The 21,578-nt window shown below is 38.2% G+C and overlaps 1 protein-coding gene across 2 annotated transcripts in view; it reads right to left on the reverse strand.

Annotated features, from left to right (window-relative positions):
- KCNQ5 (potassium voltage-gated channel subfamily Q member 5) overlaps positions 1-21,578 on the reverse strand; it is a 300,365-nt gene that overhangs the window by 85,101 nt on the left and 193,686 nt on the right. For both annotated transcript variants that reach the window (XM_087776374.1, XM_087776375.1), the window contains exon 2: positions 6,381-6,471. In XM_087776374.1, the coding sequence (XP_087632500.1) occupies positions 6,381-6,471 (91 nt within the window). The remainder of the gene's footprint in view (positions 1-6,380; positions 6,472-21,578) is intronic.

Consider the following 21,578-nt stretch of genomic DNA (forward strand, 5'->3'; position numbering starts at 1 on the left):
ATTAACATCTAATCCTCCCCATTTTCCACTCTTAATCTCAAAATCCTCATAGAGATTCTGTGTTCTCCTGGAGAAAGTGGCCCCTTGAATGGCTGGCTAAAAGGCTCTTTTCCAAATAACATGGACAGTCCTTTCCCTCTTAAGAATACATTCTCTGCCTTTGAATGCTAGTCCTCCCTGTGTTGAGAAATAAAGGGAATCAGAAACTGATTGTTCACAGTATTAGAGTCTTCTCCCCTGACTTTCTGCATATAGCCATATAATGTCATGGACTAGATAAACTAAGTGACAGCTCTTATGTAGGAACAGATAACAAGAATATAAACGTGTACAATGTACCTATTTAAAAAATCAACACTGACTTTCTTACTACAGGTTAGTAATTTTAATGTCAAAATAGTAGCAGGTCATGAGTTGTATTACCTTTAACACTGCTTGTGAGTTTGCTATTTCCATCCATCTTTCTTCATTGCACAGTACCACCCATTTCTCTACATATGCCCTATTCATTCAGATGGAATGGAAAATAATGACTTGTGGCAACTCCAGTGATCTTAACATTTCACAGTAAATGGAGATTTCTTCTTGTACCTGGTTAGTAGTTCTGCCTGTCTGGGAAATGCTCTGGCAGTGACTCTGAAACTTTCTCTTGCCTTCTACTGCATTTGCTATTGAATGCTGTAGCACTTGAGGTAACTGTTCATAGTTATCCTACTTCTTTAAGTGATTCAGTTATGAGATTTTTCTTTACCCTGATGGCAGATCATGTATAATAATGCTGTTTTAGTCAGCTTTAGTCATCAAACCTATTTAAGCTTTCCTAGTAGAACTATAGCATATTGCATTTTTTAATCACAAGAGAAAATGATTCCATTCAATATATGATTTTTCATTCTTCTCTTTACAAAAGTTATTTCTGCTTAATACAGAAGAATAAAAGAAAAGAAAGGACAAAACATTACTGATGATGTAATCAAGGCCAGAAACATATCAATAATAAGCTTATGCCAGTATCGAGACATCTTTATTCTCTGATGTGTTTGAAGTGTATTTTATCATCCTCAGCACCGTTGACAATAGATTTTTCATAGATATCTTTACAGTTTTATGTGTGGTGCCTTGTTCCTTTGTTATGAAATAATTTTTATTGTTACTTTCATCTCTCTCCATAGCTACAGTGTGTGCTTATTTGTTTTAGAGCTTGGTTGGTTGGTTGGTAGTGCCAACGCTACCTTCTGACAGAAGAATTACAGCTTTGGGGACATCTACGGTTGTGCTTTTAAATAACTTCACCTTTACATTTACATTTTTGCCTTCTGTCAGACTTCTTCCTAATAATTTTGAGTTTCAGAAAAGTGCAACCAGCACTTACATTTCCAATGGGAAGTCTGCCCTGTTTGTACACAAAGATTCTCAAGCAGCTGTAATGAGATCTGGTCCAAATTTTTATAATAACAGTCAGCTCTGATTTGATGAAATCAGTATACGTAATAGAGAGTATCAATTTAATCAGCAAAGACATGAAATTATTTCTTTTGATAAGGTAAGAATATTTTCTTTCAAAGCTAACAGGTAGTTTATTATGACATGGTTGAATTGTTTTATGCTCATGTTATCACCTTATTATAATATTAGTGTATATGAAACCAAACAAGACTGAAAACATGAAGGCTTTGACCTTATCAACATTACATTTCCCTCTCTTATTGTGTCTTTGATAACATTGGTTTTGTATGTCTAACAAATGTAATTTTTCAGAGATTTCTATGCAGAAATGTTGAAATTTCAAAGCCTTGCTTTGATTTGGGATGAAAGAAAACACTGAAAATGAGTATTACCTGAGTAACACTGATTCTGAGTTTTGACAAGCTATAGTAAAATTGAAAATCACTGATTTTTTATCTCAGGGATCAGTTCATCTGTTTCTCTCAGGAGAAGACTCAACAAAACTGCAATTAACATGTGGTCTATACCCTACCTTCTTTGTTAGAAATGTATCTAGAATTGAAATCTCTCAAGATGATTCAGTTTTTCCTTTCATACATTGTTAGCTGGTGCTACAAAGCCATGCATCCAGTCCTCTGCTCAGATCTGCTGGTCTTTTATCCAAGCATCACAAGGGGATTCAAGTTCTGGGACAACAAATTTAAACTGAAAAATGCTACTTTTTGAATTAAGCACTATCCATCTCCCTTTTTTAAAATCCACTCTGCCCCGCTTTAAAATTTTGTAGGGGATTTGTATGATTACATCTCTGTGGATGGATTCACTCTCCTAGAGCAGAGACAAATTAAATATGTGCTTGCCTGCTATGGGGCAGCTATACTCTATGTTTTTTAATCAATGTTTATCCTCTTTCTACATTTTTTATGGGAAAATGTTAGAAAAGAAAAATCTTAGGAAGATCTTAATTGCTAGAAGCACTTACTAGACTCTCCTTTTGGATTCATATAAGTGGCCACAGTACGTGTAGAAGCTAGCCTCATCTGCTGCACGCTGTCTGCTTTTATGTCTTTGGGAGCTATTTCTGCCTGGAGAATGTGTTCCTAAAGTACATTTTCAGAGGCCCTTATCCTACAGAACTGGGTACAGCTTTCTACCCCAGACTTTTTCTGAGAAAAAAACAAAACAGATTTGACAAAATCAGTCCTGCAGAAATTCACATGAGTTTTGCAATCTCTCCATCTTGATCAAAAAAGAAAATTATGAAAAAAATTGAATGCTTTGTCACTACAAATAAAAATGACGTTTCTTTCATATAGCCTCAATTTTACTTTTAAGCCAAAAGTTCTAAAATGCTCAAACACACAAATAATATTTTATGCCAGGTCAAATGAAACATTTAATCTGATCCAAGACTTTTTTTGGACTTTTTGACTCGCCAAATCTTTGTGGGTCAACACAAAATATTTTATTGATTTTCTTGAATTGACAGCAAACAAACAGAAGTGAACCAGTTATTCACATAGCTTTAGTTGAAAATGATCTTAAAATATAGAGAGTTTGGTCATGAGAGTGAATGACCTCCAGTTCCAGATATATTCCTTCTTGGATATCTTCCCCAAAAGATTTGATTTTGCCTTCCCAGCCTAAGTTTTACTTCCCTTGTGTTTATTATTTGGAAAAGTGCCAGAAAACGTACTTGTAGGAGATCAGCAATACACCAAAGATTATTTTCTTGCTGTGTTAGTTGGATTCTTAAGCTGCTTGTGGCTTTTTTGATGTTGAAGTAGATTTTATTCTACTGTCTGTCTGGGCTATATCACTGCTACAACTTCAGTGCCAGAAGCTGTGTGCACAGACAAGGCTAAAGCATAATTATAATTGTAGGTATAAGGAGTTTTATCTGATGCTCTCCCCCTGGTTAGGCTTATTATTTCTGGAAAAAAATCTAACCAAATTAATTACTGATGTAACAATCCAACACTGCTGTATGTAACATGCACTTATCTGCAGGACTTTCATGAAAGCATAAAATTCAAATATTAAATGTGTTTCCCTTGACAGGCCCCCTGATAAGTAGAAGATGCCTAGGAACACAGTAGTACTTGTGCAGATGCCAGAACTGAAGCCCTGGCTGGGTACAACATGACGCAGCCGGGCAGGTTTGCATCGTCTCTGGGAGCAGAGCTCAGGCGTTTCTGTAGTCCAGATGAGCCCATTAACCTTTGCTGACGCTCAGAAGCCCTCAGCTAATACTGCTTTCCTAAACACTGATTTACTTTGAGCTATCGCACACTCATATTTTTCTGAGAGCGTATTTAGGATGCAGTGATTAGGAGATATGTTTTCTGCTCCCTTGTAAGGCAAGGCTGGGGGAGATAAATGGAATTGACTGATTGCAGAACAATAATCTTCTCCGCTCCTCTGGCCTTTCTGAGAAGGAGGGAAAGGTTTGCTCACCACATCTACACTTCTCTCTTTAACCTCCCCGTGTAACTGTGAATAGCTGCAATATGTCAAAAGCCACAGGTGCCAGCGCAAGCAGCAGCTCAGGTACTAAGTCGAAGGAACATTACATTAGCTTTTTAGCCAATTAACACGGCTGTAGGGGAGACCATCTGGAATAAATCTCCAAAGCAAACAGTTCACAGAAACCCAGCAGGCAGCTCTACGGATTGTTGTATTTGTATGGTACTTCATTAGAAAATAAACACATATCTTCCATCTCGAGCACGAAGCAAAACAGTATTAAACCAGATCTCTGATAGTTAATACAACTGTCTCTACTAAATGACACATTTGTAAGAGTTGTGTGAATCACTGCAAGGAAAAGGTTGCGAAAAACTCTAGTGACTGCAGTTATGTGTTGGCACAGCCAAAACAACTGCTCCTGAGTTAATGTAGAAATGTATTTTTCTCTTGGTTTGCGGTTGCAAAAGCCTCCTTTGATAACATTGCTAATAGCTAATGATTCAGTATGCAGAGAAGGAGCAAACCATGCATCAGCAAACTGGAATAAACCAGTCAGCTTTAGCCTGCTTCTGGAACTTCATACTTTGCTGTGTTTATATTTTTCTCCATTAGAGACCCACAGCAGGAGCTGTAAAATTCATCATCAGTAGATTTATTCCTGCCAAGGGTTTGCTGAACACGCTAGGCTATAGCATAGAAATGTTGAACCAGGCTAGTATTGATGCTTCAAGGATTAGCCATCCACCTTCTTCCTCCTTAAGGCCATTTCTGTGTTCAGAGGATGCCACAGGATGTATAGTCAGAACTGTTAAGATGGACAAAGTCCACCTTTGAAGCTGCAGTAGCAGAAAGTACTGCTGTTTCCCACTGCAGACCCCGAGCAGCTCCACTCTGCTGTTGGACACCTCTACAATGACTGGTGTATTGGCTAGCAGATCTCACCGCACCTCTGCCCGGTGGTGGGAGCAAACCCAGGACTTCGCAGAGCTCCTCCATATTCAGGCTCCTGGGCGAGCCATGGCAAAGCACAGGGAATGTGTTTATCAGCCAGCTGAGGAATCAGCGGCGGTAAGCATACCAACACATTCAACAAATATGTGGCTCATGGGAAATGCATATTTTATGTCAGAACAAATGGCATTTCTACAACCAATTTGCATAAGTATACAGGGAAACAGATTACTTGTCACAAAAGCACCTGCTATTAGAAATAGGGTATTTTCAGACTAATCAAATTTTCCTGTTTTCTATACCAGAAAATCTTAGCAATTAGTGTAGTAATTGCAATAATATAACTAAATGCAGAACATTCAAACAAGCTTCCATTTGCAAAGTGTTGTTCAGATATGTAAATAATGGGACTAGGTATGAGTATAGGATTAAACCTGATCACTTTTAGCTGGTTTAATGCCACCTGACCTTTTCTCAAGAAAAAGGGCTAGGAAAGAAAATATCACATTTAGCACGGCTCTCCCTAATTAGCCCTGCTAAGAAACTATCAGGTGGAGCAGAGCACCACACTTCTGCACCTAGCCAGATCTGGACATTTAGTTCAGGTGTCTTGATGCAGTAGCACATTATGCTGTAGAGACATAGCATACACCATAATTATGCTTATCAGCCTGCTCACGCCATAATTAATTAAGGAGCTGTTAAAAAGACCAGGGCTTTTGGATATATACAGTGATGACAATTAAAATGCTGGCATTTGTCAACAGTTACTTCACCCCAGGCACTACCTAACGAGCCACAGTCTGCTGTATACATGGAACTGAAATAACCATGGTAACTCTGGGTATATAGTGACATTTTAATGATCACTACTGCCTATCCTCAGGCCATCACTTGCAGAACTAAATGGCCCATCAAGAAGCAGATGAATAAAGTGGCGTCTATACAATGCATGAAAAATGTTAAGCACTTTTAGGGATTAAAGCCATTTATATCTACCTCTGAAGGGAAAAAGGAGAGATAAACATAATACAAAAGCATGTATTATGAAGAAGTAATGAAACTACCATATCCCACTGCAGCAACTGCCACTAAAATGTCAGTATCTACCAACAGCTAGCACGAATTGGTATCTAAGATACCAAAATTATTTCCTGTTTTAAGTGCCTCTTACTACATACTGACTTTATAAATGGCAGCAGCAGTATCAAAGGTCTTTCATGCTCAGCCACTGCCAAACTGCAGTAGAAAAACTATCAGTAATGCAACACAGCAATTCTCAAGGAAAGAAGAGGATGCAATACAGTATTGTATTAACACTTTCATACAATCCGACCTGATTTTAAAGAAAGATAGTGGAATCCTCTATTTTATTATTTTTTCATCATCCTGATGAAAAGTCTGGTTTCTTAAACTGTTCAGGAATTATACTATTTTCTTCATGGTGAGGGAGAGGATTTGAGTGTATATAAAAGTATCTGTAAAACTGTCTTGTATTTAGAAGTTTCACTTACCAAAATGAAGAGACAACCAGAGGCAAGTTTTGTGTGTTCAGGAATAGTAGAAAACACGGACAAAATCAAGCAACCAAACACAAGGAGAAAACTGAAAAAGAAAGAATATTAATAATTGTTAATATTTTTCAGAACCCTGATCCAGTATCTATATTGATCCTACTTCACAACATTAATAGAAGACTATCAATGAACAGTCGTCATTAATAGAAGGAAATTCAACTACTACTTAGTTCATTAAAGACATTAGAATAGCCTGTTACTAAATCCACATGCTTCTGAGCAGCACTGGTAGAATTAATGGAAACAAACACAAGCAATGATTTTCTTGGAGAAATGACCCAACATACACAGAGGCTACTGTTGGTATCACAATCCTGTACCTTTATGCAGTCCAGATACTCTTAGAGGCTCTAAAGAAAGATCACCAACGGGAAAGTCCTCTCCCCAGACTGAAAAATCATTTCTCCCACAATTGACCAAAGATATCTGCTCTATAATCTTATCAAAGAGCTAAGATGCATATTGCACCTAACTGCTATGACTTGGCCCATCTTAAACAACTTCCTTCTGAGCAACAGACCTCATGTACAAACTACCAGAAGCTGAGAGGTACTTGAATTATGGCATCAGTGCCCTAAATGACCAGGTTCCATTCTAGGAGAAAACTTAATATTATACAATCCACTGAAGAAGTTAAAACAAAGGAGTGAAGCAAGAAAGTCTTACACAAGTCATGTGATTACAATCGGGAAAACACAACCACAATTTTGAGCTTGCATGAACTTGCATGTTTCATGGTACTGACGAATATACGCAGGCAAGGCAAAGCATCAACACACTGCTAAATCTCTTTGCAAGGAAGATGCAAACACTTGGTATCACTGTAGAAATTCTGCATGTCTGATCCTTACAGCATACAGCACATTTAGTGTGTACAGACATGAGCCTGCAGAGCTGGAATTGCTCTGAGGCCTATACTATGGATGATAAAGAATATCCTTTCCTATTGTACTGCATCACCAACAATAAGGCCACTGTGCTGGTGAAACCACCTACGAAACGAATCAGAAGAGAAGTTCATTTCACCCACAATACCATGAACTGACTAATCAGCAGTGAGTGAGTGCAAGGCAGTGCATGTTCTATACTTTAAATTCTAGCACTTGAACTGGATTTTGTAAGTAGTAATAATTGATTATATCAACGTTTTGTTAATTTCCTTCTTAAAACACTTGTCAGTCATGCTGGGCAATGAGTCAATGAAAAAAGGGCAGGCCTTTGGCTTTTGTCTTAATTGCTAGGACTCTTGTCAGCAGATGCTCTAACCCAACATGAATAGGTATTGCAACTAATGCAGATATATACCTGCAAGAAAGTACAAACGACTCCTTCCTGATACAAAAGGGACTCAGATCTCTCCCAGGGACAAAGGGAACAAGCATAGAAATTACTGATCTTTGTAGATGGTTCCTATGCTCTTCAATACAATGTTTCCATTAACCAACATAAGAATTCTGAAGACACAGAAAGCAGCTTTTCAGAAAAGCACTTAGGGGGTATGGGAGAGTGTTCCTGGTGGCCAAGTTGAACATCACTCAGCAATGTACTCTTGTGGCAATGAAATCCAACCACATGCTGAGCTGTACTAGCAAGAACATATCCAGGTTGAGGGAAGTGATTATTTCCCACTGTTTGGCATCTGAGAGACCACATCTGGAGTGCTGTGCCCAGTTTGGGGCTCCTCAGCATGGGAGAGAGATGGACAAACTCAAGAGAGACCAGTGGAGGGCCATCAGGGTGGTCGGGGGCTGTAGCTCACAATGTACAGGAGGGGCTGAGCAGAGCTGGGTTTGTCCAGCCTGGACAAAGGGAGGCTGAGACCTCTGACTGCTGTCCTCAGCTGTCTAATTCTGATTATAAAGAAGACACAGAGGACACAGTTTGCAGGAAAGAAACTTATGATTACCTATAAGGAAAAAAAAGTCAGAGTGAAGGTGGTTCGGCACTGGAACAAGTTGCCCAGCGAGGCTGTGAAACCTCTGTCCCTGGAGATTTCAGAACTTTGCTGGAAAAGGCCCTGGTCTGACTTTGAGAAAGAGCTCCGCTTTGAGCAGGAGGTTGGACTAGATGACCTGAAGAGGCCTTTTCCAGCCTAAATTCTTCTATGATTCTAACTACTGGATACAAACATTAATGTATTATTGCATCTGCCCTGACTTGCGCTTCAGGAGCTAAAATTGCTCTTTCCCTTATAACGTGCGGACTTTCCATAGTTCTGTAATATCGTAGTGCTGTAATATATTCAGTACATTAGGGAAAAATATAAGTCCATTTCTTCAGAATTTCTAGTAGAAAATCTGATGTGTGATGCAATAAGTCATTGGAGGCACATTTTGTAGTGTAGCACTTAACTGCTGGGGAGAAGCTGTGCTCCAAAAGTCAAATCTGGTAGGAGCTTGCATATAAGCTCTACCAAGAACTGTAAATAAAACAGTATCCAGGAAGGTAAAGGGAGTCTCTGGCACATACCATTGGCAAGTCTATTTTCCAGAATAAAGAAAGATAGATCAGCATATATATGCTTAAAGGTTTCATAAAAAACTCATTCAAAGGACAAAAATCCACCTTGTGAGCAATTTTGCTCCCCTTTCCCCCTCCTTTTTTTAAAAAGGAAAATCTCCCAGAACATTACTGGTAGTTTCAGCTGCTACAGTCTTCAGATACAACTACCCTATAATTACATCCTACTGGCATAGGCATAAATGTGGTTTCTCCTGGTTAAGGCTTGCACAGAGGGCAAAATAAAATTAAGACGTGATGGCAAAATAAAATTAAGAAGTGACTAAGAATTTACGTTAAAAGGATGTCATTTCCTTTTGCTGAGTTTCCTTAGTCCTGAATCAGTTAAAATGATATTTTCTTGTTTCCTTTGTGTTTAGGTATTAAAAATTGCTCTTGTTTAGTTGTATTCCAGTAATACCAGCTAAATTGGAGGCCCAGTTGTACTGGGTCTTGTCCAAACACACAATACAAGTTTTCACTTGGAAGAGATCTCTTATAGCACAATTACAGAAAACAGACGCAGCAAGAAAAAAGAAAGCTTGTTGTTCCCATATCACAGCTGGAGACCACGGTACAGAAAAGGTAAGGGACTTGCCTAAGGCTACACGGAGTCTTTATATGTGGAATAAAGCTGAACCTTTTAAATCCCAGCCCAGACCTGCAGTCACAAAACCATCCTCCACTCATCCACCACTTGCTTTGCCATAGTTTCTCAGGACTGTGATTTAGAAGATCACTGTGGGCAAAGTGTTAATTGACGATAGATGGGAAATGTGTGTCAGGAGAGGGAACCAGTACAGTTAAGCAGTGTATTTATCAAAATCAAGGCAAATATTCAGGAAAGCCAGATGCAGGTCAGATTAGCACCTGGTAGACATAGTTCTGCAGATTATCCATGAAAAGCAGAAACAATCCTCACAGCAATACATAAGAATAGTCTTGGAAAGATATTTTTCCAATCCTCTATAACCTTTTGTTCTCAGTTTTTTCCAGAAACTCTACAAGGAATGGAGCATTGTTATTAATTATTATTATTAAAGAACAAAAGAAAAATGTTTGCATTTATCCACCCACACACTCAAATCTCGCCCCTCTATCCCTCATTCCTCCTTCCAGCACTGAACACTTTTCTTACTGCCATTCAGCATACTATGTCTAAAATTAGACTGTAAGCACTTTGGGGGAGGGGAGAAACCCAGTCTTATTAGCCTTGCAAAACTAAAAGTATACTTTTAGGTGCTGTAAAACACAACACTAACAACAAAAGTAAAAAGATTAAGCATCCTGGAATATTTTCTGTAGTTTATTTACCACTGATGTGTTTTAATTTAATCTGTTTACTCAGGCCATGGAATGAAAGCCCCTCTCTTTTTTCCCCAGCAAGAATTGAAGGCATGGGGGATAGAACAACACCTTTCACCTGTCTGGATGTTAAACAAGGATCTGTCCAGCAAAAATAAATCCCTAAGGTTCAAACACCGCGGTGGTCAAAGTGTATCAGAAGTTCTTCTTTCCTATCATGAACTATTTCTTCAGTGACAGATGAAGTGTAGAGGATTGCATTAAGCCCTGGATAGTCATTTTATAACCATCAATAGAGGAAAAAGTCTTTTCGAATGCCAGCATTTGAACTGTGTGTTATGATACATGCTATACAAGAAGAGGCTGCTGTAGGTAGAGAGTAGTACAAAGCAAAACACAAAGCAATTATATTTGGCCTCTAGTGGTTCAATCTGGATCATATATTTGTTCAGGCTGAAAAAAACAGATGGTCTTTCCTCATGCATTCAGTATCAGACAGTAAAACATATGCCTTAGGCAGTAACTTCCCATAAAATTATTCAAGCACTGCCATAGCCTTGTATTTTATCAAAAGCAGCAACTTCCATTTTGTTTCAGCAGTAATCAGTTTTGATGCAGATCCTTTCATCTTATTCCCCTGCTTCTGAAAGCATACACTAATTGGAGAAAAGCCAATTTATGAAAGATAATATAACTCAGAAGCTTTGATATTTATTCAATCCGCCTCTCATAAACTTTTCTTACTGGTTAATTAGGAACTACCAATTCTCCATTTATTTAATTTTCAACAGAATTTTACTATAGTTTGTGATTTAAGGGCTGTTCATATGGAAGAGGATGTTCAGCTTAAAGCAATTGTTAAAACGTTACTCAGGGAATATCGTAAACATAAAAAAATACACTCAGGGAAGATCTTTAAAAGCTATTTTGCTACATTATTTACCGCTAGAATTAAAATAATCAAAAGTTAAACATCTGCAAACAGTTTTATGACCTCTTCTCTAAATAGTAAAAATGTATCACTGTTAAAGTGACATAATTAAGCGATTAGACCACCAGAGTCATGTTCCAGTATTATTTGAGGTCTAATTTAATCCCCATAAATGCAAGGACATTCAGGATTACAACCAAAACTGTTTGCAAACCATTGGCAGTGCCATTATCCTGGATTTTGTATGGAAGGTAGAAAATGTTTGAAAGCTTTTGCTAACCTTAATTATGACCAAAAAGTAGCTCTTACTTTCCCCACTGGTACAAAGTCAGAACTAATGCAGTTCCTTGCAAACTTACAGAAAGTTGTTTGCATTCACAAGGTCTGAGTCTACAAAGAAGCTATTAGAGCCCCTCCGTAAGTAATTCCTTCCCACAGCCAGGAACAGTGCCCACGTTCTCTTAACAGTGATCAGGATCTTGCCAGGTTGAGTACCCAAGTATCACCTTTAAATGACTTTTTAATTCTTGAATGCATAAAATCTGTGTGAGGCATTAGATAAATAAATGTGCTGAAGATTATACTAGATGTATAGCACCAATGGATCCATTACAGGTTTAGATAAGTGAATACAATAGCACGTAAAAACCCTATAAAGAAAGGAAGGAAAGAGACAGTAATTTATGGCAGTGTAATACTTTCATTGGGACTATTAGTTTTGGTGAACAGTTCTCACAAAAAGCACAGAGACAGACACTTGATAAGCAGGTTGCCCTACATGAGGTCCCTACCTTGGCTAGATGCTCTTGGCACTCTCACCCCTCTTGGTGGGTGAGAAAGTGAGACTTCACAGCTTCAGTGTGCCACGGAGCTGATGGAGACAGAGAAAACCAGCATCTCCTGGACTAGGAATTACTGTTAGAAATACACATACTTTGCAAGGCACTAAATTCCCATAGGGCAGAAAGTATGCCTACTGTTAGACTGAGAGCTTGTTTACCACGTTGCATCCTAGAGCAGATGTGCATTCTCAAGACAGGAAGGCAGCAGAAACCTGACAGCTCCCGTCAGCCTCAGTGTGCTTCCTGGTGTCTCTGAGCAGACAGTTTTTGGAGGTGGGTGGAAATATCCTCTCCAATAGGATTCAGAGAAACAAATGCTGGAGCATTTTCCTAGCTTCAGGAAGAACTGAAAGTGAAAACGTCGGGTAGTGCAAGTGTGAGGAGGACATTTACACAGGTCCTGTGGTATCTCCCTTAAAAAGTAATCTTTTCAACATTTCTATAAAACAGATAATGCAGTGCTGACATGGTGGAAAAGAATACAGTTTAACAGTTTTGGTAGTGCAAGCCATGTGGATTAAATTTTCCATCATTTATAGTTTCAATGTGACTTGTTTATGCAAGAAAATGAGATATGACAAAGGTTATTACAATTTGTTAAAAATGTTTGACAAAAGCCTCATGGAGAATAAGGGCTCTCCCATAGAAAAAGCTCATAAATTTCTCCTGTAGGCTTTCTTTAAAATGACTTGCACTTCAACCTTTTCTTCAAGTGGCAGAGTGCAACACGTTAAGGACTTGATACTGCGCTGCATTCTGCCCAGAAACAACAAAACCCTGTCCATGGAGAGGCAGAGTATGAAGACTTCATTGTCTTAAAATGTGAAATTAAACTGGATAGGAAACTTTAAAAATAATTTTTGAGATAAAAAATAAATTTGCAGCAAAACCAGCTTTTTATATATATATTCTTTCTTTGGACTGTTACCCTTTTCAGAAACACAGAAATTTGAACCATATTTCATGTCTGAAATTTTTTAAGAACTGAACTTGCTGCTGAAGCAACTCATTTAGAAAGGTGAGTTTTGTCAGACTCCGATGAATAAATTTTATTCAAACAATCTTTTATTTTTAATTTCTCTATGGGATGTTTATTCATTCTAAAAATTAGAACAGCTCATCAAGTATGAAAGAGTTTAAGTTTGCAGTGTCAAAAAAAGTGTTGTCAACCTAAATTGACCTTTTCTGTTATATTTTTAAGGAGTCATATTTTTAGCAGTGTCTGCTAAGTGATTGTATTTGGCTTATACTGACAAAGCAATGAAAAGGCTATAACAGGAGATGTAATCAAAACCAAGCAAATGAAATAGCTCAGATACCTATGGGACACCAATCAAAGTGTCATTAAATGCGCATTTGATAGTCCATTCCATCATAGGCAAAAAATAAAACGTCAAGGTAAATTTCTCCAGGGGTCTATACAGCAGGTATCATTCTTCCTTGAGCAAGCACGTAAGCTTAAAAGAAAACAAAACAAAACAAGAAATGCTTATTCCAATGGCTTTAATGCCTAGAGATATTTGTGACCTAGATATTTACCAAAAGGTTTTCATTGGCTTCAACAGGAGACATTTTTGACACAAAAATAAGAATAAAGCATGTGTTCTTTCAGATTTTAACTAATTTAAGGATTGGGAAGTGTGATACTGATTTGCATCCCAGGATCCTTGTTTGCATTTACAGGTGCTTCAAATCTGTAGAAAATGACAAAATGCTCCTTTGGTCACACCCAAAGAGTAGCTCTTTTTGTAGACCAAAATTTTCAAACATGAATGCTTAATTTAGTAAAAAAAAATCTGTATTTAGATAACTCTGTAGGTATTTTTTTTTTCTTTTGTATCAAATAGCCCTAACTCCCAATGACAAGTCTGGTAGCTCCTCTGGAAGCAACCTTTGCTTCACCACAGATATTTCCCAAGAAAATTAATTTAAAATATCAGTAGAAACTGTGTTGTATTTATCACTGAGCACTGGTTGCAGCATTTATGTAGTTTTTTAGAACATACACAAAACTCAGATAAAAACTTTATTATAATGCGATGGAGAAAATGAAAAGAATTATAGCATGAAGCTGGAGAAATGAAAACCCCTGCATTATCTTTTTTGTAAAATTATTTGTCCATTGCAGTCTATTTATTCTAACCTTGTCCACACTCTACGGCAAAGGGAAGTACTCAAATAACCTTTTTCTGTAAAAGTGTTTGCTAACACCCTATAGTCAGATCTCTTGCTAACCAGAAAAATAATCCTAAATGTAAGAAATATGTAGATGTGTAAGAAAGGTGTTCTGTTAACCACCAGCATAAAACCCTTCAAAATCAGCTTTTCAGGTCTTCAGATTTTGAGATAGAATTACTGCCATTACCGCATGTTTGTTTTTTTGAAGTAAGAAATCAAAATCAAAAGAACAGAATTGTAGTGCTGCTGGGTATTTTTTATGCCACAAGTAACAGTCTCCTCTTTGCCCAGTGCTGGGAATGCAGCTCTGGCTCTGCTGAAGCTAAGGCATGATTGATTGTAATGGGGCTAGACATCACTCACCTTTATTATCTAATTGTCCATCAGTGGCCAACAGTGCCACGGCTTCGGCAGCTAAAACTAAGTAGAAACCACACTGGGTTGGGGAAAAAAGCCTGTCTAACTTAGCCTCTGGAGTTAATCCCACTCAGTGTGACTCAACTAGACCCCTAGTAAATCACACTGTGCCAGAGAATGGCATTGTTACTCCTGATGGCTCCTGGTGGTCTACATCATTAAGTTGTGAGTACTGCCACTAGTATCCTTTTGGTCTGGGTCAAATAACACTTTCTGAGACAATTCCTGGGTGTGGTCTGGGAGTTAGCATATATCTGGATGAAATTTTTCGCTGGACTTGCTAGTACATCTTTTACTGTCGACAGGTACTTCTGGATGTCAAGTTACTGTGTTGAAAACCCATTATTATACTTAAGTCTCTACCTAAGCACTATCAAACGAGCATATTTAAAATATGAGCTGTAATTTATGATCAATAAGGATATTTCAGTACTATTTTACGTCTCAATTGAAGGTAAGGATGGAGGCAAAGTCTACTAAAAATTTAATCATTCAAATTCAGGTGCCTGTTTGGCATATTTTAATAAAAAATTTTGGATTAAACTACTTGCAAGATTTGGGATTAAGACAACTAGCCCTACCTGACTATGGTAGGTTGATACTGTGGGCAGCACCCGAGGATCAGCTGTTCGTTTTCACCTAAAATATTCCATCCTATTGAAGAGCTCTGGAACATAAATCAATCTCCTTATTTATCCTATTTTTCTCCAGTAGTATATTATATATTGGATTTTGCTTTGGTTTTAAACTTCTTTTTCGGTGGTGTGTGGCCAATAACACAGAGAATTAAAGGAGTTCTTCAGGGGAAAGGACCACTCAAATACAGTCATGCAAATACACTGCTGCAGTACATGAGTAAAAGGAACTCCTCTTCATCGTATCTCTCAAGAAGGCCTTTTAGTAGCCCTTGGCTACCTCTATAATTTTGTATTATTCCAGACGTGAACAAAGTAGCACCCAGAAATCCTCCAAAGATAGCTTCCCAGACTGCAAAATAACACAATTATTATGGCAGCAAAGTTCACTTTCATGATATAGATGAAGAATCTATGGGATACTTGGCTTTGCATGGGGATTCCAATTTATTTGCTGTCACTAAATACTATTAAGTCTCACATGTTACCAGAATACTGGAAAAGACAATAAACCACACTTTTTTTTTTAATAGAAAAAGGTATTTTAAATGGAAACATCAGAGTTCCTGAGTGTAATTGATGTGTATTGTCCCACACCACTATATCAGCCTGTGATGGCTGTGGGAGGAATGGTACAAAATGATTAAAAATGACAAATATCAGTTAATCTGTTAACTTTAAGATGCCCTCATTCAGCAGGTTGATTACGACAGGAAATATTTGTCACCTTTTAATACACTGAAATACAGAATAATATTTTTAAACACTTCATTTAGGAGAATGAGGATGAAAGAGTAAGTCTGCCCTGAACAAAACCATATATTCATGGCAGAATTTCAAAAAACAGTAAGCATAACAACAGTATTTAGTCCAGGCTACCTTATAGGCCTGCTACACACCGCTCACAGCTACCACAGAAATCTAAGCAGCTACAAATGCCAGGGCTCATTAAACTTGGCAGAATAATGTCACAATGGCATCAAGAATAAACATTTTCGAAAATTTCTTCAATGTACTAAGATCTAGGTCTTATTTCTCTAATTTAATTTACTCCTATTAACTAATAGCTGGATTTTGGTCTTTACTGAAACCTTACCGTTGACTTTAGTAGAAGTATGGCTTGTGTTGGGAATTATGAGCTGACTCATAAATATCACCAGTGCAAAGAAAATCCTGTTAATTTCCTATAGTTTTCTCCCAGTAGTAAACAAGGATATAAATGGAACAGAATATTTTTCCAACATAATGCATTGTTAGTATTAAACTTACTTCTAAAAATCAATCACTGCACTTTAGCTCAAGGGTGTTCACTTTTATATCACACCATTAGTCTTGTCTTCCTTAACCTAAATAAGTTCTGCACTTTCTGGAATCTGAAGTGCCCTTTCTTGTTGTTAGGCAGCAGTACTAACAGACCAGGACCTGATGGCAGAAGCATGTCAGATTGCAAAAGAAGAAGAATCCCATCTTGAAGGGTTCAAATGAAAATAAGATTTTCCTGGGTTTAATGTATTTATAACAACACTTATCTTCTTTCTCCATGGGGTTCTATGCTCATCCACATGATATCGACATGAAAGCAGCACAAAGTCTCAAATCTGGCGGGGAGTGGGGTGTTCACCTATTTCCTTGTATGCTTTAAGTTTCTTAATGTTTAAAAGCAAAGAGCAGATATGCACTTTGTCAAGCACTAGGCCTTGCTGAGGTGGGTACAACAAAGAGCTTGTGGTTTTATATCACACACTGCTTTGAGAACAGAACAGCTCTCGCAGTGACCTAAAGCAAGATGTAACACTTACTTTTCAAAATGAGGCTTTATTCTGTTTGAGTCTCTCCAGTCAAAGCCCAATGATGTGACTCATTTTCCTCTATTTTTCAGGGTCTTTTATCTCATAATCACTGCAATTGGAAAGAGGGCTATGTAATTTCTTCTGTGCATCAAACAAGATATTCTGAAGTCCTTAAAACGTACTGCTGCTAAGCACACCAGCAGTGGCTGCACGCAGCGGCATGGAAGGGCAGCATCTTGTGTGCCCACAGCAGGACCTGCCTCTCCGGGGATGTTTGTGAGGAAGTCGGCTGCTGCTCACACGTCTGGCTTCTGTGTGCCAATGGTATGCTTATACATTGCTTTGGCAACAATAATATTCCTGTTTCGATAATGAGTTATTTTATTAAATGCTGGGTTGCAAAGGTTCTGGAACACCTATTATGCTTATGCAGAATGTTAAATACACAAAGTGATCACTTATTTTCCATACGGGGAAAAATTTGCCCTTTGAGCTTCTTAAACACATTAAAGCTGCTGCTTGTCTGTTTGAAACAACACATGAATGTGCTTTTACTTTCCAACATTTTATCTTACGGTGGCTTGCACTCTTTGCCAAAATTGTCCTGCTCAGAAATTAGTGTGAAACAAGTTTGCATTTTTAAGACATACTACAGGCGCAGAGATAACTTTATATGGATTTTACTTTAGCAGATCAGTTTCCTTTCACAGATGCTGATCCTGTAAGCACTTAACTCAAGTGTTCAAGGTCAGGTTGGATGGGGCTTTGAGCAACCTGTTCTAGTAGAAGATGTCCCTGCCCACAGCAGGACTAGACAGTCTTTAAAGGTCCCTTCCAACCCAAACCATTCTATGATTCTATGATCTATGTGCCTAGTTTAATCAGAGTTGATTGTGAGTACATACTTCCAAACACTGACTGTATGCTTCAAGATTGGAGAAGAAGCCCTGGAGATCCTTTTGTTAACCACACAGTTAAAGTCAGTTTTCTGGAGCTTCAATATACAAAGTACGAGCCTTCAGTAGTTGCATGCAACGTCCTAGTGAACAGGATTGTAAATTACCACATCTATGAGACAGGCAGACATGCATCTCTGCTGGAAGGAGAAAAACACCACTCACACTACAAGGAGGTGCAGTTAGTTGGTGTATCTCAGCTAAGAATGATTCCTGGCTGTGCGAGTGCCAAAGGAACATCTCTCTGTTGTACATCTATGGCTCCCACCACCAGCATCTTGCAGCCTTCAGTGTTCAGACAACTCCATCAAGACACACAGTAGTCTTGTTTCCCTATATTAACAATGTGGAGCAGAGATACATGATATTTTGGCCTCCTACAGTTCAAGAGATTCACATTAAAAATGGATACAGGATAGACACTGTAGGGCTTTTGCAAATTCTGAGACTATGAGAGTCTAAAATGCTTAACTGTCTTCCAAAAGTTGACTCAAGTGTACATGAGAAGCTTGTGAGAGTTGAGAATTGGTCCTTCCTATGCTAGGAGTGACTTAAGCTATGTATGGGACCCAAAGAGAGCACTCACACAGCCAGGAATCATTCTTAACGGAGATACAGCAGCTGACTGCACCTCCTTGTAGTGAGAGCAGTGTTTTTCTCCTTCCAGCAGAGATGCATGTCTGCCTGTCTCTTAATTGCTCAGGAAACTTGACAAGCGAAAGAGTGGATTCAGGGTGAGCCAAAAATGTTGTATATATTTGTCTGTAAAAAGTTCTGCTAGCTGAACTTTTTTCTTTTCATATATTTTGTGACCTGTTATGAACATTTATTTATGTAGATTTAAAGAATAAATGCTGAGGAGGACTAGGCATCTTGATTTAACTGAAAAATCATGCAGCCAGCCATATAAGAGCGCACAGATGAAAAAGTGACCCACTCAATGACTATATCAAAGCAACAGAAACCCTTTTCAACTTAACAAGAACATTTAGTCAAACCTTCCTATAAAACTGTATGAAATAGGTTTGCAGTATGCCCAGAGTGTCACTGAGCTCAGAAAATCACAGGCAAATAAATAACCAAAGACCTGTGTTTTAAAATCATCATATTAATCTTTAACAAAACTGAAGTCACAATGGCTTTTTTTACAAAGGGAATTCATAAAAATCACAGTCTCGTGTTGGCTGGAAGGGACCTCCAGCAGTTATCTTGCCCAACCCCCTGCTGAAAGCAAGTTCAATTACATCAGCTTGCTCAGGGCTGTGTCCAGTCAAGTGACGAATATGTGCCGGGAAGGAGGCTCCACAGCTTCTCTTGGCAGCCCGATACAACACCTGACTGCCCACACAGTTACAGTTTTTTCTTAATATCAAGTTGCAATTCTTACATAAGAAACACTGAGCATCACATTAATTTACTCCTCAAAGTATAATCACCAGATTTCTTTTTTTTTTTTTCAGATCACCAGACTGCATCACTCAATCTACTACATTAAGAACAAGTGGGCTTGATGGGCTGGCATGGTGGGATGGTCTGCATCCTCACCCTCCTGGTGCTAATCTCTTCTAGCTTTCGCCTCCTTACCCCAATAACCTCACTTACTTTGTACCTTTCGGTTGAAGATCTGTAAACCTAACATTGAAGCACTGAGGTCAGATATCAAGGCCTCTCAACCTAAAATAATCTCACAGTTCTCTGTAGTACCCTCATTATCCAGATTGTTATTCTTGGCACTCTTTTCTTTTATTTTGCCTGTTATTTTTCCTGCAACCCAAGCAAGAACAAAGCTAAAACACTGTTTTTACTATAATGATAGATATGGTTTACTTTGTATATAACTGAACTTATTTGTTAATACTCCTTTTAGTTTGCCAGTGGGTTTTATTTTATATTACTGAAAATGCAAAAAAGCCCACCAAACCTGGGCCACTGAAGTAAAAAACCAGGATGCATGTTAATGGTATCTTGATTATAGAGAGGAAAAGAGAAAAGGAAAGACGGAAAGAAAAAAACTCCAAACCTTCTCACTTGGTTGCTGTCAACTGAAGCACTTATGCCTGAGTTCCATTTCTAATCATTTTGCGGAGGACATGACATTATTATCAAAGATTCTTCTGAAAAATGCAATTTCACAATAGCCAGAAAAAATAAAATGAGAATGCCTTTAGACAGAAAACACTTATGAAGACTGAAGGTAAAATGACAATTTTGATTTGTTCCCGTATTTTCAGTTATTCTATCTTATTACAGCCTGTTGCCTATTGCCTCAGGAAGCCTTTGGCTGGTGAATGTGCATCAGCTAACAGCTAAATAAAGCACCTCAAAGTTTCTTTAAATAGTTACATTTTTCAGAATTTCAAAAAAATGTAAACTTAGTAATGAAAGGCCATGCAAGTCTGCTTTGTCATGGAACAAACTTTGCAATGAAGTCCTTCCTTTGCCATTCACTCTCCAGACAATCATAGTGGACCAGACAAAAGCCTATCCAGCCCTTGCAGCAGTGGCTGGTAGCGGGTGCCAAGGGAAACAGGCTGGGGCTCAGGGGCTTCCCGAACCTTAGGCTGTGGACCTGGACAGATTCTGCTGCTATCAGGTTGCCTAATCACAGTTTTGGAGTTCATGTGTATTCTTAGCATGCATACACAAACCGTGAATGATTTACAAAATTTAAGTATGAGCTCTAAGAAAATGTATTTTTATAAGGATATAAATCCTTATTATACGGAGGTACAGAGTAAATCTTTTTCAAGAACTAGGGAAGATACAGACAGAAGTGAACTCTAATTTCCAAATTCTAATCCAATGACCACTGAACCCAGCCCATGTCAGGCCAAGCAGGCTGGCAGTGTTAATGAATGCTGGTGTCTATTTTTCATGACTCACAGTGGAGTGATGTGTCTGGAATAATCTCTGTCTGCCTGTTTCTGTAGCTTCATGACCAGATTTGTTGACTGGAGACAGCTTACACTATGAGGCTGAGCTAGTCCAATGCTTTAATTGCATGTATAGCACCTAATATTTACACTTTGCACCAGAGGGACAATAACGTATTGTTATTATGTAAAGGGACACTACTGTTTTAAAATGTATTTGCAACCTGCCTGATAAGAGGAGTTGGTTGGTATAATACAGCTCTAATTTAAAATTGCCATTCTTATTATTATTCCAGTTACTAGGTAAGCCTCAAATCAGATGTATGGAGAAAAATAAGGGCTAAAATGCAATCTTTGCAATGGCATTGCAAAATATCCAAGGGAAAAAAATTGGCTAAGTAAGTGGCTAATATACTGTGAAATTTGCCCACGATTTGTAAAATAATGGTACAGTGTGAGTCCTGCAACACACATGTGTAAGAAGTCTCCAAGTCTCATTGGTCTCTGGAAAAATCAAACTGCTTCTACCAGCTTCAGCGACTCTTGGTCTCCCTGGAGCCAGCAAAAACTAGTTTTGCATATGAGGAGACTGAAGCTGGACCATAGGTAATTACTGCACAAATGCAAACAGCTTGCTTTTAAAAAATTCTTCTGTGCATGTTGAATGTATGTGATAGATTTAAACAACATCATAAATGTAAACTGTACT

Source organism: Nipponia nippon, unplaced genomic scaffold, assembly GCF_047370975.1.
Source record: "Nipponia nippon isolate SJK-2023a ecotype South Korea unplaced genomic scaffold, ASM4737097v1 scaffold_4, whole genome shotgun sequence".
Taxonomy (NCBI): Eukaryota; Metazoa; Chordata; class Aves; order Pelecaniformes; family Threskiornithidae; genus Nipponia; species Nipponia nippon.